The sequence below is a fragment of the Dermacentor silvarum genome, chromosome 1 (assembly GCF_013339745.2).
Source record: "Dermacentor silvarum isolate Dsil-2018 chromosome 1, BIME_Dsil_1.4, whole genome shotgun sequence".
In the NCBI taxonomy this organism is placed as follows: domain Eukaryota; kingdom Metazoa; phylum Arthropoda; class Arachnida; order Ixodida; family Ixodidae; genus Dermacentor; species Dermacentor silvarum.
In genome coordinates, this window is record NC_051154.1 from 56076216 (window position 1) to 56096750 (window position 20535).

At 44.6% G+C, this 20535-nt stretch overlaps 1 protein-coding gene across 5 annotated transcripts in view; it reads right to left on the reverse strand.

The window, feature by feature from the left end:
* The window catches only part of LOC119463630 (probable phospholipid-transporting ATPase IIB), an 85443-nt gene that overhangs the window by 23862 nt on the left and 41046 nt on the right, over nt 1-20535 (reverse strand). For all 5 annotated transcript variants that reach the window (XM_037724464.2, XM_037724455.2, XM_037724459.2 and 2 more), the window contains 7 exons: nt 17579-17649; nt 17325-17490; nt 6312-6617; nt 6009-6170; nt 3979-4071; nt 3797-3880; nt 3234-3404 (listed from right to left, as the gene is read on the reverse strand). In XM_037724464.2, the coding sequence (XP_037580392.1) occupies nt 3234-3404; nt 3797-3880; nt 3979-4071; nt 6009-6170; nt 6312-6617; nt 17325-17490; nt 17579-17649 (1053 nt within the window). The remainder of the gene's footprint in view (nt 1-3233; nt 3405-3796; nt 3881-3978; nt 4072-6008; nt 6171-6311; nt 6618-17324; nt 17491-17578; nt 17650-20535) is intronic.

A 20535-nucleotide genomic window follows, 5' to 3' on the forward strand; every position in this document is an offset into this window, starting at 1 on the left:
TTCTCGTGCACAATGCGCAAAATGTGCACCTGACTAGCGCGAAATGAGCAAAATGAAACAAAGGCAACAGCTCGTGCGCGAAACTGTCAGCGGAAGTGTGCCACGCAACAAAAAAATCAAGAAGAGAGAGAAGGTGGGCCCGTGACGTATGCATCACGCGATCCTCCAAATCAGGTATGGGAGAACGCAGGGAAGGAATTTCACTTGCGGAGGCTAGACGGGGGCAAATGGAGAGAGTGCCTATGTTGGCCCTGATGCTTGCCTCCTAAAATCATGGGTTTGCGGCACTGAAGTATTTTTATATAGGCTATTAATGAACCAATTCGAAAAATTCTTGCTGTAGAACGCCCCCTAGAGAGCACGTAATAACTTCCAGCGTGTAACCAAACTTTGCTATGTGGCCTGGTGAGGGGCCCTTTAAGGCCAATCTGCATGACAGACTAAAGCGGGTAATGCGCATCACGCCACCCTGCATCACTCGGCGCAGTCATTGGCGCTACATGCGTCGACTGTGGCCGGCGCCAACGGCAAAGTGTTTTCAAATCGGGAGGCCCACGGCAAGTTTGTCTGTGTGCTCACATTTTGATAGAAAGCACCCAACTGTGCGAATCTGCGAGAATGAACATTGAACTCGTGTATTCGACACGGTCAGCTTGAATTCCAGTGGTTAATTGGCCCAATCTTCACACATGCTTCTGTGCTTTCAACACGTGCTGTTTTCGTTGTTCCCTCTGATAGCATAGCGTTAATCGTTTCAATCGGTCCCGTCGACCTGGCTGAACCTTGTACCGATAAAGATAGCGTGCTGTTGGAATGCTGTGTGCGTCAAGGCACTGGCCACGGTGGGGCCATTCACCGAATGTATACTGATATTCAAAAAATCTAATATTAGATATTTGATTTGCAAATCACATTATTCAAACGTCCCCTATATGATTCGAAATCAAATATATGAGTATTTGCACACCCCTAGTTATTACCTTTTTACACTCTGAACTCCTCGAGAGATTGCACTTTTGTCTCTAGAAAGCAGAAAAAGTGAGCGATGTTACTGCTCACAGAACTAAGCAAAGGCCCACACACCCTATCCAAGAGTGGCCTTTACACCATCATTTGCCATCTGACAACATCACAAAGGCTGCTGTGGATGGTACTTTACCATTACCCAAAAGCAGCTATGGGAGCTGTGAAGGCAATATCAAGTGTGTTTCCACAACACTTGCATTAGATTATTAAAAATAGAGGATTCAAAACATGATATTTTCAGCAGACCAATCACAGCCGGACATCAAAATTTGCATGATAATTACCAATCTAATATTGAAAAGACCTCATTAAGTACTTTAGGAAGCATGTTTTAATGGCAGATTCGAAGTCAGCCAGCACTCAAATCATACCCTATTTTTTTTAGAAACTCAGAAAATACCGACTTAAAATATGCCATGTGATGCACTGTTCCATTATCAGTTTTCCTTGCTGCATTTTGTTGAAGATTTTTAGCACTTATTATTCAAAACTGGTGAAGTGCACCAAGTTTCTAGAAAAAGGTTATACAGTCGATTTCCAATAATTCAACCCTGACGAGACCAACGAAAGTGACTGAATTACCCGGTGGGCCGAATTAAACAAGATGCAGAAATAACGCCAAAACTGCTGATTCATTTGGCAGTACTATTTGCTCAATGCTAACATGCCCCCAAATCAAATGAGAGCCCACTTATGTGTGTAAAGCAGAAAACTAACATAGAAATGGCATTAAAGCCCTAGACAAGCTAAAACTCGAATATGCACCCGATTTTTTACAAGAAAAATGGGCAAGGGTCTAATACGTGTTGCACAATGGTGACCAGTTTCCTAAAGTCAGCTTCGCCGCAGTACACCCATGCTAAGCAGTAAAGCATACAAACACCACAAAGGTGGTTTTGGTTTTGTATCGATTGCACTGCGCAGGCAATTTACGACTCAATTTTCTTGGGAAAAAAAAGAAGATGAAAAAATAAAAACAATGTGCACGTTAGTATCGCATAAATACCGTAATCAGATATTGCGAGCTACAGCTATTGTTTGAAAATCTTTCTAGGCCAGGCCAGAAATGGCATTTTTGACAAGAGATGACTTTTGTTCAATGCACTCACAGTCCCCTAAGCTCTGCTGAGACAGATGCTCCCACTAAACGGGTTGCTATTGGAGTCCCCTTAGGGGTCAGGCATGTGCATGCTGACAGGTCATGTTCGAATTATTCAGTGAAGGTAAATTTTAAGATTGAAGTAATTAAAGTTTGCATGGGCACCGGCAGGGACCTCTGGTGGGGATCGAATTATCTGGAGTTGAATTAATGAAAGTCTACTCTAGTTTGGGCACTACATCCCTACAGTTTATGCTCGTCTCTGGCAAAACAACAAATGCCTGCAAATGACACACATGCCGTCATTAAAAAAATGTTACAGTTTCGCCCGAAAGGCGAAACATCAATTGCGATAGCAAATTAGCAGAGAGCTATTCGGAGTAGGGATAGTAGTTTTATCGGCTGCATAAACTTGGACACATTCGTTTACAAACTGAATTAACAAGCGTGTTGTCAGCGCGCACAAGCAAACATGAATAGATCACACTGAATAACGGCAGACGACTGTCAAAACGCTGGCAGCAAGCGCAGCCGCCGCAGCGGGCGAAGGTTCGTGCGGTCTATCGCTTCAACGGAAACTGAGCGGCGAATGCACAGCGCATACAAAGGTCAGAGCCGTGTGGAGATAAGAGACGGTGCGGGCGACCGCCACAGCTGGGTAAAGTACAAGCGCAGTTGTTGGCAGAGTAGAAGCTGCCCCCCCCCCCTCCCTCCCTGCGCTGCCTTCCCGCTTTCTTGCTTTCGCGTGGGAGATTGAGTAGCCAGTTCCCCTTGCGCCCGGTTGCAAGATACGCATTTGGTGCCGCAGCATAGTGTCGCCCCGCCTCCCTCCCTCCCATACCCCCACAGCCTTTCGTGCGACGGTTGCGTTTGCTTTCCACCGTGCATTCGCTCTCCGTGATAGAGCACGGCAACTATTTTATCGCCCTTGGACTTTATACAGAACCTCACGGTGACGGCGACGCCGACGGCAGAAATCCGGTTGAAGTGTGCATATAATTGCTATCGCAATAAAACTACTACAGCTGCAGCCAATTACTCTGCTTCAAAATAAAGATCCCTCTAAAAGATATTCAGGCTATGCCACTACGTGGCATGCTGTTACCACCTTTATGCCAGCATTGCGCAGAAGCTCAAGGGTTGGCCTGACTTTATCCTGGAGTTTGTCTTCCACACCAGTGAGGCAGAGAAGCTCAAGGTCCCGCTCAAGTGTTTCGATGACAGCTGTTGTTCGAGCACTCCTGTCTTGAATAGATACTTTGGCTTGGTTGTAACGACTCTGGAAGACAAGTATGCATAATTAGGTGAACAATAAGCTAGGTGACAGAGCAGGCTCTTAATAGAGACACTGGCGGTTCCATTTAGAACTCGCATCCTGAGGATGTGGGTTCGGTTCCCACAGGCGGCAAGCTGTTTTTTTATCCACTTTATTTTCCTTTACCACGCACGCATTTCTATCACGTTCGTGTACTCACTTTCCACAAACTTAGCATGCAGTATCAAATTAGAGTAAAGTAGAGCATGAAAGCCAATGGTTTTCATGCTCATTGGTTTTCATGCTCTACTTAACATGAATATATAAATTCAGACCCAGTTGATACTACAAAGCCACAACTAGTGCATTAGCACACTCTATCACAAAGCACAAGCCCTTGCATGCTTAAAACCTACCTCAAATTCTATGTACTGCTCCTCGGTGAGATTCTTTTTTGCTACGACAAGGGTGCGCAAACCTTCGCGTGCCATGTTGCCACACTGAAAAAATGTTTGCAGATTGTAATTATGTCTGAATTGTATAATTGAGAAAAAAGGTTATGTTTATGCAGTTAACAAGCCTAACCTTCTCAACTTACCTCTTCATCCAGCCAATCATTATACTGGACAATACCACTCATAACGGCATCAGCACCTTTCATGAAAAAGAATATCTCGCCAGTGCCTTCATCCTGGAAATAATAGTGCATACCTCATAAATATTACAAGCCACACTGGTACTTACATCTGAATTGGAATATCCTTTCACCTATATATAACAGTTGTATAAAAATAAGCATAATCTTGTTTATCAAGGTAACTTTATGCTTGCAAGTTTAAGAAAAGTACCAAGCTCCAGTGACTCTTTAGCTCAATTACTGCAAACAGCATGATGAATGAATGAATGAACACGATCGGCATTGCCAGTTCTCTTTAGTCAGCTTTGCCGCAAGAGAACCGTGTTGTGCGGTGAAGCATACGCAAAATATTGCGGTGAAGCATATTAAGAGTTGAAAGGGGCCACTGCCACGGAAAATCGCAGGTGACCTCTAATTATACACACACGCAGTTGCATAAGCATAACAGGAGGAGACATGCACAAAACAGTTGGCGAAGCACCAAAGAAGTGTACATCAATTAAAGCCTACTGTGAACTATGCACACTGGGCCAGATCCACTGAGCACAGGGCTAAATTTATTTTGGGGCTGGCAAGGGTCTCAAGCGATGAATAATCCAAAGTTTTCTTTAGTCAGCTTTGCCGCCATAAAGCCGTGTTATGCGGTGAAGCATATGCAAAATATTGCGGTGAAGCATATCAAGAGTTGAAAGGGGCCACTGCCATAGAAAATCGCACGTGTCCCTTAATTATACACGCACGCAGGCACCATCTCTGATCACAGTATGAGCGCCAAGACATCTAATAACTGTACTCGCAGCCATTCAGAGCTGTTTCTGACATTGTTGTGGCGATTTGCGGCCTTCCTCCAGGTTGTATTTTCCAAGCTTCTAAGAATTTTTATCGCGATCGCTTGAAAAACATATCAACGGCGCTCTACTGTACTGCCAAATGAAGTAGCAAAGTGTTTGGGCATATTTTCTGCCTTTTATTTAATTCGACCTGCCAGATAAATTGATCTATTTCGTCTGTCCAGTCAAGGTCGAATCAACAAAAGGCGACTGTATAATGTCTGATAACATAACAGGTGCAAAGTAACCAAAAAGAACAGGCTGCTTCAAAGTGAAAAAAAAAAATAGAAGAAATAGTTGTTAGACTTATCATATTGCTGTCTTCTTGTTATGGCTACTTGCAAGAAGGAAGATGTAACAGTTCTCATTACTGTAGACAGCCATGCAATTCCACACAAGCATGCATGAACAATATAACTATTCACAACAGCAAAGACTTTTGAAACATGTGACAAGACCAATAACATGCAACCATAATTGCTGCAGCTGTAATAGTAAGCACTTGAGTGCAATATTTTAAAGAGCCTTGGTGTTTAGTTTTTAGCATTGACACAACACTACTTAAAAAGAGGGCATGGCCACATGTGATTTGTCTTCCTTTGTGTCTCTGTTTTTCAGTGCAATGAGTGCTACCGTTCCTGAGTGATACATGCTCACAGTGTCAGGTCATTGCTATGTGAATGTTGTAGCCAGTTACAGAAAGACAGGTCTGCCTAATAATGTTGTATGCAATACATGTACTGTACTAAGTTTCAGAATAATCACAATGACCACCAACTGATTTAACGTGGTCAATGACACAGAGTAATTACATGCTCATCATTCACTTTAACAACCCACCACCACCAGTAATAATAATAATAACAATGGCAAGTACATGTACAATGTCACCACTGCTACCATTGAATTGTTATATTTCAATAATGGCACAAGTACCCCAATAAACAGCTTCCTTCATTCTGTCATTGACCATTCGCATGTTTGGATCCATCACATCCTCATGATAATATGCACCAATTGCACATTTTTTGTTAGCTTCATTGTAGGCCACTTACTTTTTACAAACATTCAGAAAAAAAAAATTGCTGTGCACAATTAAGCTTCAAAACAAGTGGGCTCAATTTGCACCACAACATAAGACAGGCACAAGGTGCTACGAACCTTGACAACAATACCCATGCGCTTTCGCTCTGAAGTGAAGGGAAAGGTCTGCAGTATAGTGTAATGTAGGATATTTCCGTGTGGAGTGCGCAGCTTGAGCGAGTTGAGGTCCCTGAAGACAAGTTCAAGGCCAACGCTCTCAGTCCAGGTCACTAATGCCACCTGAAAAAGGCAATATAATTGAAATATACCCCAAAATGTCTGCAAAATGAACTGTGAAATACCAAAAACTCAAGTGAAGTTCCAATAGGTTTTTAAAATAATTTGGCAATGTTGGAAAAAAAAAAGAAGGCCTATTCACACCTCATCAGGACTAGATGCCTGGTAGGTGGGTGGCTTCTGGTACAGCTCGGCCAGCGCCTGCTCATCAGCATCAGCAGCAACACCCTCGTAGACAGGTGTCACATTATGGCACAGAGCCACCGCCCGAACAGCTTCTTGCACTCGAGTGGCCATGTTGCGGCGCACACGGACCCCCTGGGCAGCCCCAGTTGTGCCAGGTGTCAGCGAGGGTGCCCCAGGAGCGTATGCAGCCTTCAGGTTGCTCTTCACTTCACCAAAGGATTCCGAGCTGTAGGATACTGAGCCAAGGTGAAGTTTTTTCAGCACCTAGAGAGAGCAATGATTCCACACAGTAAGAGAAAGACAACTGGGGGGCCTGGCAAATGCACATGCAAGCTATTTCACTGGAATTAGTCCGAAAACATTTCTCATCTTGAAGCGATCACACATATCTAGGACTAGCTGCTATCGTTTAACCATGTTTCCTAAAACTGGCTTTTATTTTAGACAACACATACACAGAAAGACCAAAGGTTCACAAACAAACCACAACATATTCAACATTTCAACATTCAACATTTCATTTTGTTTATTGCTCCTTGAAGGCCCGAAGGCATTACACAAGCATTACGTGCCCTTAGGTGCCCATTGATCTGCTAATACACTTGGCTTGACACACTGAGGTCTAGTTATAACAAATAAAGTGAAGTGCTGCTTTGGCAGATATCACCAATTGCTGTTTCCATTTGAGAAACAGGTTTAACGTGCTTTATATAGCTGTTTCAATATCCAAAGAAGCTGTATGAAGCTTACGGCATTGTCTGACCCTTTATAATAAGCACACCGTTACTTAGAATGCGTTAACGTGCATTCACTTAGTATTTTCAAAGCAAAATGAATTACAAGCACTACGTTCAGCTTAAAGTGTCAGCCATTGCTGCTTCCTGACATGTGATAAATACTGGCAGGAAAGTCAAGAACAGTCAAGAATACATATAACTACTACAAAACTCATTACTGTAGGACATAATTAATGCTAAATGCTGAAAAACTTGGTAATTTTAGATGAGGATGTCCCAGGACAAAAATAGCAGACAATGTTAAAGATATGTTGGTGCTTTTTATAATTTAGAAGTTGATCACACCCTGATGACAATTAGAAGTGTCGTGTGCAAACATGGCCTGATGAACTGATCATTAATTGCATGCATACCTCTTTTTTCTATTTTGGCTTTTTTGTAAAAGTTAATAACAGCTCTTAGTGCTTGTAGAACTAAAAAATATGTACTGTAATGTCACTTAGTTGCACTTGGCAAAAGTGTGCTGTTTTCAGTGCCTCTATAGTTGCTGCAAGAGCAGCAGTGTTATAAAATTGAATACGAGCATGTGAAACATTCAGAGCACTGACAGGTTATTCAAAACTCCTGTTCTTCTGTTTTTCCTATTACTGAATCAGGGGCATAGCCAGAAATTTTTCTCGGGGGGGGGGACAAGCGTTAGCTTTCCTCTACGTGATGTGATCGATAATAAATATCGGTAGTTTGAGCAGACTCTATACATGTATATCAAAGTGCTACATAAAAGTGTCTTTCCAAGCGTGAAAGAAGCCAGCTAATACATGCAAAGTGCCGCGAGCGGCCAGTCGCGCGGCAATTTTGCGTGTATTCGCGGGCTTCTTTCACGCTCGGAAAAACACTTTTATGTAGCATGTATTGAGCAACAGAAAGCTGTATCGGTAGTTTTTCATGTTGCTCTACACTGTTCTCATTGACACTTTTCATCTAATTGTAATATTTGAGAAGTTGATTAATTAATTAAGACTACTTAATCAATTAGGCGGAATGTAAATAATAATCTGAGTATCTACAAGCGACGGCAAACAACATTGCCTTGGTTCTGTCCAGCTGCGGGGCATTTGCATATTTTTAAATCATGTTGCACGATAGTTGGGACACCCTGTATATTGAATCATATAATCAAGTGCTGTCTGTCGTCCTTTTGAGTACTCTTCATAGGTATCACCATTCTAGTTCTTCACATTGGCGGCTAAAATAAGTTTTTTTACTTAACTCCTATGTGGAATGATTTCTAAAGCATCATATATTGGTATTAACCAATTTGACGAGCAGGATGCCGTGTGTCACAGTAATATGACCTAAAGAGGTCTTCACTGCGAGCCTAGAAAATGGCGCGGCTTTCTTCACCCACACCACTAGCATAATATTTTTCGCATTAGCTGAAATCAATTTTTTTTTTTTTTTTTTTTTACTCCCGACGATTCGGGAAAGCACGTACAACGCGCGCGACCGAGGCCAGCGAAAAATCTTTGTGCCGGCCGTGACGTGCCCGAAGCGAATGCACCTTTAACACTTAACTACTCATCAGAGGATAGTTGCTAGTCATTTATTGTCTCCGCTATTAACAAGATATGATAAGCATTAGCTTAACGCTAGTTATGTCAAATATGCTACCACTGATTGCGAACAAAAACGCCCGCTTTGAAACCCGCGGCACCAACCGCTGCCTCCACACCCGGGGAGCGATCTTGCTGGCGACTGCAGCGCCGCCGCTGCTGTCATGAGTGCTTGCAACACTCCGCTGCCGCCGTTGCTCTCACCTCCCCCTTTTAGCCACCGTATCCAGTGTCACCACCTGAGTGTGTCGCTTCCTCGCAATGTGAAGTCACCCCCTTGAAATACGCTGCCTACACGTACTGCTGGGTAGTTCGTGTTCTTACTCTCATAATCATATGATTATGAGAGATGCCATAGTGAAGGGCTCCGGAAATTTGGCCACCTGGGGTCTTTAACATGCATCTACATCTAAATAAACGGGCCTCGAGCATTTTCGCCCCCATCTAAAATGTGGCAGCCGCATTTGTTGCTTCATTTGTTGCGCATTTGTTGCTTCAGAATGCGGCGGCCGCATTCTCGGCCAAAACCTCACAGAGTGCCAAAGCCATGACAAACACCGTGACACGTTTTTCCGTATGCAGACATGATTGACTGTAAATTACCAACCCAAATGGAAGCGCCCAAGAATAAAATTGTGATAGTAGCACTGGTTTTTTTAATCATGTCAGCACGAAGCGACGAGATAAAAGGGTGGTTGAGTGAGGGGGTGGGAGGGGGGGGGGGGGGCGGTTGCACAAAAAATTTTGGGAGGAAGTTCAACTATAGTCATTTCATTTGCTGTATAAAGATGTACTTTATTTTGGGGGGTTTTATTTAGCTACTGCTGTTTGCATACAAGTGAACAGAGTAGCCCTTTTTCACTAGTTTAGAGTCTGCAGGACATTATGTCTCACCAGCTTATAGTTCACACATGAGCTTCCTTTCAACCGTCATATCAGGTTTCTAAACCTGGATCTGTACCAAACTGACGATCCTGTTTGCTAGGCATTCGAGCTAAGGGCAACACGCCTCTGTTACCTAATGTCCTGCACACTCTAAACTAGTGAAAAGGGGCTACTCTGTTTGCTTGTATGCAAAGAGCAGTAGCTAAATCAAGCCCCCAAAGAATGAAGTACATCTTTATAGAGCAAACGAAATGACTACAGTTGAACCCACTCATAATGATCCCAGATATTACAATCTGCAATAGGATGTTGTGTATGAATAAGCCTTATTTGTGAGTCAGTGCATTCATACGATTTTATGACTCTGCCTATTAAACTGCATCCAGATATAATGAACATTTTAAAAAGTGCTGTAGTGTTAGAATGAACAGCTGAAACCCAGTTGAAGTAAAAAGAGGCACACTCAGCCTTGTGTGGTCAATACTCGGCTGTAACGGCGAGACCTTTGCGAAATAGCAGCATGCTGCAGCAGTTTCCACTTCCAGCCAACCAGAATGCTTTGCTCTAGTATGCAGAATCTACTCATGTCTCGCTGATAGTAAAATTTCACACAAGCTCTCAAAGAAAAAATGGTGGCGGCTGCACTTGCAGTTTCAAAATAACAGGTGATCAGAACAGGGTGGCATTATGAAAAAGCTACGACACCACGTTTTGTTCTTCAGATAGACATTTTTCCCGGCAATTTAAAGCTAGGTGCAGTAAAGCACCGGGAACAAAAATGAAGATACTAAAAATTCCTAATTCATAACTACTACAGTGTAGACCGCTTATAACGTAAGTCGCCGGAGTCATGAATATCTGCACTATAAGCAGTACCGCACTATAATCAAAACAATGATTTTCAAGTCCTGCACGTATGCAAAACATGTAGACCAAGCAGCCGCGCGTATCCGAGAATCGAAGCGCATTACTGGGAGTTTTGTATCCGTTTAAATTTACGAACGTTGAAAGGTTAATGTCCAAGTACCCACGATCTTCGCATGAAGCAAAGTAATAATGAAAAAAAATGTCTCAGTTTCGCCCGAAAGGCGAAGCATAAATTGCACATTAGTAGAGAGCTATAAGGAGTAGGGATATTAGTTTTATCGGCTGCATAAACTTGACACATTCACTTACTAACTGAATTAACAAGCGTGGTGTCAACGCGCACAAGCAAACATGAATAGACTCGATGACCACAGACAGCCACTGTCAAAACGCGGGCGTGGGGAAACGCGGCCGCCGCAGCGAGCGAAGAGCAAAGGTTCGTGCGGTCTATCGCTTCAACGAAAACTGAGCGGCGTAAGCACAGCGCATACAAAGGTCAGAGCCATGTGGAAATCGCTTTCAAGATAAGGTGCACGCGACAACACCGACAGCCGGCACAGGCGCAAACGCATTTGTGTGCAAACGCATGGGCCGGTATTTCGGCTCACGCGGCTGCACTGTAAGCGGTATGCGTATACATGGAGTGCTATGGGAAAATTAACGGGAGTCTGAAAAGACCGTACTATATCCGGTCCTGCACTATAAGCGGTTACGTTATAAGTGGTCTATACTGTAACTACTGTTCACAGTAAAACATAAGCTAAACCTTATGGGCAACTCGTGAGCCAATTAAATTAATCTGAATGTTAGCATTAACTGCAGACAGACAACTTAAGGAAATGGTGTCTATTCTGGTCAAATTAAAATCGGACAGAACTGCTACATTATGAATGCCATTCAGGTCAGGTAATGTAATACCACATCTGACTAAAATAAACATTTACTACATATAACAATAATGCAAACATGCAAAATATGCTACAAATGTGTCACTCTGTAAACTAATATACACAGCAAATCTACAACTCACAGCCACTCTAATTTGCCAGTAGATTCAATGCGCTTCCAGAATTCAGAAAAGCAGCATATACAGTAGGCTTTTGTTAATTCGACTCCTGCTAAATTGGCGTATTGCTCAATTTGATACCAACCAAAGGTCCTGGCCGGCGCCTGTGTGTCTCTATGGGCCAAAGCTTTTGTTATTTCAATCCTGAAACGAGCCCTCACAAGATTATTCGAACTTCACTAGTTGGCAAGAACATACCCAACCCAAATAGCGACCCAATCAAGACCCTAATGGCAGCAACATCTGTCTTATCAAAGCTACAGACACTATCTCCCACTAAAACACATTTTTGGCCTGCCCTATGAAGACTTTCGTGCGAAACTGGCAGCTCACAATGAATAATTACTGTATTTACACATTTATAACGAGTGCAATCAGATATGAAGCCACAAGTGCATTTGCGGCAGAGCCAGCATCATCATCCCAAGTTGGCAATGGAACACGTTCTCACGTAGGATAGAGATGACATTGCATTGCTTTATTATGAAAGCTCATTCAAGAGAAGCTTTTTTACATGCTAAGCTAGCAACAACAAAGTCGTATCAGGTGTTCTTGGTGTTCCCAAGAATAGCATGCATCGCAGACGTACTAGCGAAACGGTTAGTCTAGGAGTGGGCCACAATCTCGTTTATGATTGTTGCGAGGTCGTTCAATAAATACGAAATATCACAAAAACGGCGAGAGCGTTTGTGGGCGAGGTCGGGCAACTGCTTCGGCATACGTGAGAGGTGCAGTGACCGGCGTCGGATCACGTGCTGGAAGAATGGCTTGCGAAACTTGCTCCTGGATGAAGTCGCGGATCGTAGGTGCCAAAGCGGGTGGTGGTTCTGGGACGCAAGACATCAAAGATAGCTGGGGAGCGACCTCTGCGCGAACGAATTACTGAATCTTCAGAAACAGGGTAGCATGGTCATCGCTCACACCAAGACTGGACATAGAGTCGGCGCGCGCAGGGGGACGTCTGGTGTGAAGCCGTTGCCTACGCAACTCGTCGTAACTCTGACACAATTCCATCACTTCAACGACAGTGCGAGGACTCTTCGATAATAACATTTGGAATGCGTCGTCCTCAATACCCTTCATTATATGTTTGATCTTCTCCTCCTCTGACATCGACGCGTTCACCCATTTGCAAAGGTCAATAATGTCCTCAATGTAGCTCGTGAAATTCTCCCCGATCTCTTGGGATCGTGTGCGCAAACGCTGTTCTGCATGGAGCTTTCTTACTTCTGGCCGACCGAAAACTTGGGTAAACATGGTTTTGAAGACCAACCATGAAGTGAGGTCGGTCGCCTTCATGGTTTAGAAACCACAGTTTCGCAATGCCCGAGAGATAGAAGGCTACGGTTCTCAACTTGGTAGCATCGTCCCAGTGGTTATGGTCACTCACTCGCTCGTATGAAGAGAGCCAAACTTCAACGTCTTTTTCATCTGTGCCGGAGAAGATAGGGGGATCTCGCAGACGTAAGGCGCCGGCACAAACCAGGGTGGGCGGCGCCGTTGGAGGAGTTGGAGGAGTCCCGCTTGCGTCCTCGGGCATGATGGGGGGTAGAGTGCGACTCCAAAGTTCCAGGGTGGTCGAAACCCAGCACCTCCACCACTTGCTAAGAGGTTTATTGGCAACGGATGCAGGCGAACGGGTAGCACTCACAAGCGTTCGGCCAAGGACAGCAACCACGAGCTCATGCCGGTGGCGATGCTGCTGAGGCACAGGTTACTCTTCTTCATTACAATGCAATGAACCGTACAGGGGATGACATGCCGTGGCACATAGACAGCAATAAAGTGCAGTCTAAGAGTGAAGACGACGGACGTTTAGTGTAAATAAATTTGCATTCTGTGAAGGTATACTTCGCTGGTTTTATGATTGCTTTATTACCAGAATCGGAGGCATGCTACGTTTTTCTAGTTAAAAAATCGGGTACGCATTCAATTTCTATAGTGAACCCATAAGAACTGGGTGTGTGTTGGATTTGGCAACGTGTCAGATTCAGGCACATAGTACAGAGGAATCCCATTGATACGTTCCTCGCTGTTGGGTTTTTCCAGCTGCTACATCGCATTTTGGTGGTGCCGATCTAAATCCAATTGACTCCCATGTATACGCTGCCATTCTGTAATGTTCTCACATCTTACGTTGAATATGAATGCAGCGGTCACATAAATTTAGCAGTGCAGCCAGCCGCTACACTGCAACAAGAGATTAAAGTTTGCAATAAGCGACCAAAGTTGCACAAGCATAACAGGAGAAAATGTGCACAGAACAGCTGGCGAAGCACCCAGAGAAGTGTACATAGATTAAAGCCTACTGTGAACCATGCACAATGGGCCAGATCTGCCGAGAACAGGGCTAAATTTATTTTGGGGCCGGCTAGGGTCTTATGCGATTTTTATCTAGGTGGTGTTGAATAGTAACTGCTGACGCCAGCTTCATTGCGATTCATTTTTGCATGTCTCGAAAGGACAGTCTACATAAACAAACTACTGATATAACGACTGCTTTTCACAGTAGTGTTGAGCTCACTCTAAATGGGTTCGACTGAAATTGACAAACGATATCCATTGTTGCTTCTAGCGTTAGTAGCTGAAACCTTAATTAAATTAAATTATGGAGTCTTACATGCCAAAACCACTACGGTAGAACTTTGTTGATACGTTTTTCAAGGGACCGTGGAAAAAAACTAACAGCCGGGAAAACATAACAGTGAGGAAGGCCCCAAATCGCCACAGCGCCTAAAACTTACTATGTTCCACGACTCCGTGACTACAGCAACTTTTAAAATGCTTCACCGCATAACATGGCTGTATTGCGGCGAAGCTGATGCTAGGGAGCCGGAAAAAACTATTACCGCGCTGTGACATGCTTATCAGGACTGACGATCATGTACTTCCAGCATTTTGGACTTGCTAATTTTCCTCTGCACTGCTAAATTATGTGATGCCGCATTCGAATGCAATGCACCATGCGGAAATGTTACAGAATGGCAACATATCTAATGGGACCATATTACATAGAAGTCAATGAGCTTTAGGTCGGGACCGCGAAAACACGACGTAGCAGCCGGGAAAACGCAACAGCGAGGAACATATCAACAGGGTTCCACTGTACAGTAAAAGCTCGTTAATTCGAATTTCGCGGGGACGCCCAATGAGTTCGAATTAAACCGAAATTCGAACTAACGAAATTCATTGAAAAAACAGCAGGAATTGAGACCGGGTTGTTGGAAAATCACTCAAAATATTTACTTGCGAAAATAATCCGTGATCACTGTCTGTTTCTCTTCTTTGAATGCGATCGCCATAGCCTTGTTTTCCAACGCGCGAACGTGGCAGAAAGCATCCTCTACGTCTTCCTCGAAGCTGAAGAATAGACGCGCGACACGCATAGCCTCCATTAGTTCCAAAGCTGAGGGCCCCGTGGGTGAATCATCCTCTTCGTCATCCGCACCTACATCGACGACGGGCGCTTCTACCAGTCACCTGCGCGATGATATCATCGTCGGTGATTGTGCCGCAGACCGCTGCACAGCGATCTGCATCGACGTAGTCGTCGAAGGTCACGTCCTCCAGCGCATCCCGCAATCCGGCAGGAATGACCACGGCCTCGCGCTCGTCGGGCTCGCAAGCTGTGCCCTCATTGGTCACACAAAAGCCACTGTGGCGGAAGCAATTGGCAACAGTTGTTGCCGTGACCTGATCTCAGGCCCGTACCAACATATGCAAGGCCGTTAGCAGCGTCACATCGTAGCGACACGGCACCGAACGACTTCGTAGCTCTGACGTACACAAGGCCTAGCGACTGAATGTGCGGCACACAAAGGACACGGAGACTACGCAGACACGTCCGGCACGAACCATCACACGATGCGAAGAGCGAGCGCAATGACGACAGTGACGCCGCTGCGCTCGCGCCATCTATTGTTGAGCCTTGAAAGCTTGCGGCGGCAGTATAAAATACCACCACGCAGCGGCGCGCAGTTCGAATTATCGATAGAGGAGCCGATGCGCGCGTGAACTAACGAGTTGGTTAACCCATAGACGCCTATATATTGTGGCCAGACCATGACCATCAGTTCGAATTAACCCGAAAGTTCGAATTAATGAGGTGCGAATTAACGAGCTTTCACTGTATATGATTATAAGGCACGCCATAGTGGGGGACTCTGGGTTAATTTTGACCACCTGGCGTTCTTTAACGTGCACCCAATGCACAGCACACGAGTGTTTTTGCATCTTGCCCCCATCAAAATGCGGCTGCTGCAGCGGGTAACTGAAACCTTGCTTTGGTTGAAATACAGTCAAACCTCAATATAACAAACTTAGATATAATGAATTATCGGAGATAACAAAGTAAATGTAAAATCTTGTTGGCAATGCTTTATTTTCAATGGCGTATTCAAGAAATCGAAAATGTGGTATCCAACTCGGTATCGGTTATAGCAAAGCAAATGTTTTGTTTGCAGGTGCCTCAAAATATATATTCCGGTAAGAAAAATGTCAAAAGCAGCCACCCGATTTCTTGGACTTGCACAATTATTCATACTATCCTGCAGCACTGCCACCTACCCTTAGTGCTAGAATAATAACCGAAATTTCAGACACTGCACGACATTTTGGGCATGAACCACTTGTGCGATGCTGCAAACACATCAGTCATGAACAAAGCTGGCGTCATGTCAACTGGCACAAAACCGCAACTTTGGTTACCAGCTCTCGACAAACTGCACTGGTTAGGCCTAACGGTCTAAGCACTGCGGCCGGCAAAGTGGCTGGTGACAAGCAGCTGCGGGAAGTTCTCCGTGAGTATTTTCACAGTTGTAGACCGTATCGGCGATCACGCATGAGATCACATGAATAGGTTAGACTGATGGCAGTAGTAGCGTAGTACGGATCTATGTGCAGTCCCCTCCATGCCCGAAAAGTCTGCCGGTGGCGTAACTTCAGCAATAGCAACTTGAAATGACATACACTGGACGCGCGCGCATGTTTTGCCCTGCGGCTTAGCTGACTGAACCGCAGTTATGGTGTATTCACGGCTATGCAGGGCGTGAGCATATACAGACGAATCTCGATAATTCGAACTCGAAGGGGCCCAAAAATTTGTTCGAATTAAAGGAAGGACGTATTTTTGAAGTATTCGAGCACCATAGCACGATGCACGAACGGTGCGAGTCGTGAAATATCACGGCACGCAAGCGCATAGCGAGCGCAACCGCCCACGCCGGCCAACGCTCGGTTCCCGATAACGGCAGAAAACGAAACTTCAGGGCGAGGACGGCACCGCAAGGCGACGGGCGCGTGCACGCGGATACCGTCGAAGGTGAGGGAGGAGGGCGGCAGGGAAGCGGATTTGGCCTCGGCAACTCCACCGCCGCGGTGGCTCCCCTTGCCCTCTTCTCAACACCCTTTTGCGTGACAAAAGATGGCAATGTGGCCATTGGTGACTGGAGGCATCCATGTAGCAAACGATGATAATACAGCCCAACAGCCACTGATAATGTCTGCTTTACCCTTTGCTAATTACCCATTGCGGTAGATTTATAAGAGGTGAACTGATATCTCTAACCAAAACAAAGAAAAGATCTCATATCACACATGCCTACTCTATAGGAATTGTGCTACTACGTAGGAGCTGTGCACCATACTATACATTCACAATTTCTTGTCAAATTTATGTCAGGAGTTGGTTCTATGCTGAAGCGTGCCTTCATCCTCATTTCTATTTTTCCACTGTTTGGCAACAATGTATCACCAACAACAACTTTGCTTCCACATTTTGCATTCTGCCTTCAACACTACTAACCATTTCATTCTGAGTCAGTGTGCCCGTCTTGTCTGTGAAAAGGTAGACTATGCGGCCCATTTCCTCAGGGATTGTAGTAGAACGCACAACCGTCCCAGGTATGTCCTTGTCCTGTTGTATCATCCAAGAGTACACCATCTTCCCCATATCCAAGGTTACCCGAAGGCTGCAAGACAAGCAGTTACCCAGAATAATTCGAATATGACTTTCCCTTGTGGCTTGACCTGCTTCAACCAGAAACAGCAAACACTTACCTTATGGGAACAATATAGGAGAACAGCAGGACGAAGCGCAAGAAGTAGCGATACCAAGGACCGTCAAATCCCTGAGGAAAATAGGAAAGAAAAGGGAGGAAGCAAAAGTCAATAATAGTGTGACAACTTGCCTGCAGCTTATTCCCACCTCTGCAATCCATTTTCCACTCAACATTTTCCAATAAAAGTTTTACACTTTTTTTTATGGCAGGTGCTTAAATGTGATAGCTTTAGCACCAAAGAGAACGATTCTGAAATTTTACGATCTGGTTTCTGATATAACCAAAACCAGCCACAGTGGCTTCACCTTTACTTACGAACTGTTTATGTTTAACACATGGTTTTAATGTGTGATTGTGCATGTGTGCATGTTCTTGTATGTGTACACATTTATTTGCAATAAAGAAGCTTAAACATAAGGAACTCAATGAAGATAGGAACAACAATATGTAGGGGACCCAGAATGATGTCCAGTTGTTACAGGGACACCCACACTAGGACACTCGACACCGAAAATTTAAATAGGAGAGTTCTAAAGTGGATATGATGAAGGGTAATAGCTCTCTTCTATTTCTGCTCACAACATTTTTACGAAATGCAAGCCAGATTTCACTATGTTAATGTGCCTTGATGTGAATGCAATCCAAGAATCGGCCACCTTGAGCTCAACTGTCAGCCTATTTTATTTTTATTTATTTATTTATTTACACACCCTAAGGGCCCCTAGGGGCATTACATAGGGGGGGGATTTAAACAATCCAAATTTACATCACATACAACAGAAAAGAGAAAGGCACGCAAAGAAAATCGGCACATCGTACAGTTGAAAAAAAAAAATGGGAGAAAAACATCACTGCAATGCCACATGCGGCTTGGCATAACACAATTCAATAATTATGTACTCTGCTAACAAGAAATCTTACATGAATCGCATCATAGTCCTTACATTCAAATTACTGCACATTTCTTGGTTCAAGATGGGCAAGTAGGGCTGTCTCGAAAGAATCAGTTTCCCTTAGTAGGGCTGTCTGGAAAGAATCAGTTTCCCTTATTTCAGGGGACGCGTTCCATTTTTTTATTGATAATAAAAGGGGGGAAGTTTGATACTTTACTGTGTTTGCAAAAATAGGTGATACCTTGTGTATGTGATCGGTACGTGTGGAAATATGCGCAGGAACAATGCGTGTAGTTGTGAATGCAGAGTCACCAAAATATAAAGGGTGGAAAAAAGACAAACGTAAGAACTTGCGTCTAGTGTCAAGGTTTAAAAGATTAATTGTGCGCTTTAAAAGGGAAACGCTGGTGTATGTTGAGTACGAAGATAAAATAAATTTATTTATAAATAAATAATTTATAAATAATTTATAAAAAGCCTTATTTTGAACCGATTCCAGGCGTTTTGTAAGACTAGCGTTATTTGGATGCCATATGATTGATGTATACTCTAAAGACCTTATTAGGGATGTGTACGCATGCATTTTCGTTTCCGAGTTTGCGAGTGATAGTCGGTGCTTAAGCAAGCCCAGCTTTTTAAAGGCTTTTGTCATGACATAATCTACGTGTTTGTCCCAAGTCAGATGTGAAAAATACTCCCAAATATTTAAAACACTCAACCTGTTTGATCAAAGTATTGTCAATCGTATAAAGCATGGGTTCTCAAAGTGGGTTCCGCGGAACCTACGGGTTCCGCAGGCCCCTGCTCGGGGTTCCGCGAGCCACTGATAAATTTTCCCTGGTCCCGCTCTCGACAAGTGTCTAAAACGGCAAACACGAGGTGCGCTTGATCGAAAGAACCTCCATTACCCATGCCCGAGTGTCAAAAAGCACATCACAGTGCGTAACAGCAACGCGCGAACTGCGCAATAAATACGCAAGCAGCTTTTAGCCACCCAACCTCTGAGAACGGGCAGCGCACCTAAGCTTTCACACTTGAATCTCGGAGGCCGTAGCTTACCACCATGCGCGTTTCTCCTATTTGTAGATAGGGTCGGTGCCGATAGTGTGCGCACTGACGTATACGTTGGAGGAAAAAAAGAAGAAAAAAATGCGCGGAGCGCCGCAAATGCGCGCCGCAGAAGAGCAAGAACGGCGTAGCGTCCAACCGAAACGAATCGGCGTAGTCCGCATCGCCGTGGTCCTCAGCGGCGATCGTAAGCGGCACGTGACTGACAGCAATGCCGAAGCGCTTCGTGCCTAACCTTTAAAGCCTTTATTCTTGCGTTGATCGCCGCGCGCAACACGGCGTTGGCGGCTAGCCGCGTGCCTCCGTAATGCTCGTTTACTAGTAGAACCAACAATTGTACAATTAAATTGCGAGGAAATACACATCGCGATTGTCGCTATCTCTAATCGCGTCGATAACCACCGCAGTTTCGTCCGCCGCGGTTGCGGCAAATTGTAGTTTCGTTTTCACTCGATGCGCGCATCGGCTGCGTGCCTTCACAACTGCGCAGTCGCCTCCCGTGGCAGCGTCGATAGCGACCGGCCGCAGTTTCGTCCGCACTTCTTGCAGCGAATGGTAGTTTCGTTTTGACTTTGTGCGTGCGTCAGCCGTCTGCCTTCTGAACCGTAAAGTCGCCGTCCATGATCGTCGATAGCGGCCGCGGTTTCGTTCGCAGCGGTTGCGGCAAGCAGTAGTTTCGCTTTGATTCAGTGCAAAGCTGTCGAAGATAAAAGGCACCAGCTACATCGCGATGGACGGACAATTTGTTGGCGAGCAGCTGAGTGGCGAAAAAATAATCGAGATGTGCGCCCGTTGGTGTGCAAAGTGCGTCTCAGATGAAAACGCGCGCCGCGAAGGATGTCGCGAGGCCTTCACCGCTGCTAGCGGTAATCAGTCATGAGATGAAGAGAATTTCAGCTTCCGCACTGGTCTTGTGCTAAATAGAAACAAGATTTGGCGATTCATTGAGTAAATAGAAGCGTGATGACGTAGTGAAGTAGTTGTTTATTGTTTT